Source organism: Egretta garzetta, unplaced genomic scaffold (genome assembly GCF_000687185.1).
Source record: "Egretta garzetta isolate BGI_Z169 unplaced genomic scaffold, ASM68718v1 scaffold704, whole genome shotgun sequence".
NCBI classification, from domain to species: domain Eukaryota; kingdom Metazoa; phylum Chordata; class Aves; order Pelecaniformes; family Ardeidae; genus Egretta; species Egretta garzetta.
In genome coordinates, this window is record NW_009259504.1 from 40,085 (window position 1) to 41,158 (window position 1,074).

Genomic DNA, 1,074 nt, shown 5'->3' on the forward strand with positions numbered 1-1,074 from the left:
GCGCGCCTGGCCGGGCAGAGCATCCAAAAAAAGCTGCCAGCAGCTCCAGCAGGCAGCAGGGTCCAGGCACTGGGCCGGCAGCGTGGGGACGCACCCCGGCGCCGGGGCTGCTGCTCCACAGGGCTACGGGATGTCGGGATTCCGGGGAGGATGCGCAGCTCTGTGTCCTCCCTGCTCTGGGCAGGCAGCTCCTCCCCTCTCAGCGCTGACGGAGCAGCTACACCCCCCTGGGCCAGCCCAGCCCGGCTCACCCGTCCGCTTGCTGCAGAGCCGGTCCTTGACATTGTCGGCCTCGTGGGAGAGGAATTCGATGAGTTCATCCTCGTACTCCTCAGCGATGCTCTCACACTGCAACGGGAGCCACTCGCGGGTCAGCTGGCAACCGCGCGGGGCCAGGCGATGCCAACAGCACCCAGGGGAGCCCGGAGCTAAGCACCTCTCCACCCCAGCCCGGGAGCAGCCTCCTTCCCTCCAGCCCCAGGAAGGATGAGGGGAAGCGGCTGGGAGCTGCTGGTGGGACCAGCTCATCCCTAGAAGAGCTGCAGCTGCCCAGCACAGGGCCGCCACCCAAAACCTCCACTGAGCCCCGACAGCCACCCCAAGGACCCAGCCCCTGCACGCACCGCAAACTTCAGGCTAGAAGCCACGTCTCCATCAATTTTAACCCCGGAGAGGTCCATCTTGGTCCCGTCGTGAGAGATCACCCGGACGTAACTCTTACGGTGCGTGGACGGATCCACTTTTTCCCCGTATTCCTTCATCTTCTCACATACCCGCTCCAGCAGCTCTGTCAGATGTGCCTCCGACCGGGCATACGGCACCTGCGGCACGAGTGCGAGATGAGCGGGGTCAGGCCTTCGAGCGTGACAGCAGAACGGAACGCTGGGCCAGCGCCTTTCCCTGGGAGCCAGGGAGCGCTGGGAGAGGGTCAGGCGTCTCCAGAGTTGCCCTGGGAACGCTGCAGGGCCGTGCTGGCGAGAGGGACGGAGGAAGCTGAGGCATGGGAGCCGGGGATCACGCAGCCTGCGCAGGGCACCCAGCGTGGGTCCGATCCCTCCCTCGCCTCCCCCCCTC

General features: G+C 66.5%; 2 protein-coding genes across 2 annotated transcripts in view; both read right to left on the reverse strand.

Annotated features, from left to right (window-relative positions):
• Positions 1–23, reverse strand: part of CS (citrate synthase) — a 6,963-nt gene extending 6,940 nt beyond the window's left edge. Inside the window, exon 1 of the mRNA XM_035893008.1 lies at positions 5–23. Coding sequence (XP_035748901.1) covers positions 5–23 — 19 coding nt within the window. The remainder of the gene's footprint in view (positions 1–4) is intronic.
• A 3-nt stretch (positions 24–26) lies between these two features.
• PAN2 (poly(A) specific ribonuclease subunit PAN2) overlaps positions 27–1,074 on the reverse strand; it is a 17,344-nt gene continuing 16,296 nt past the window's right edge. The window contains exons 25-26 of the mRNA XM_035893009.1: positions 624–900; positions 27–348 (exon numbers count right to left, since the gene is read on the reverse strand). Of these exons, the coding sequence (XP_035748902.1) occupies positions 124–348; positions 624–900 (502 nt within the window). The 3' untranslated portion in view covers positions 27–123. The remainder of the gene's footprint in view (positions 349–623; positions 901–1,074) is intronic.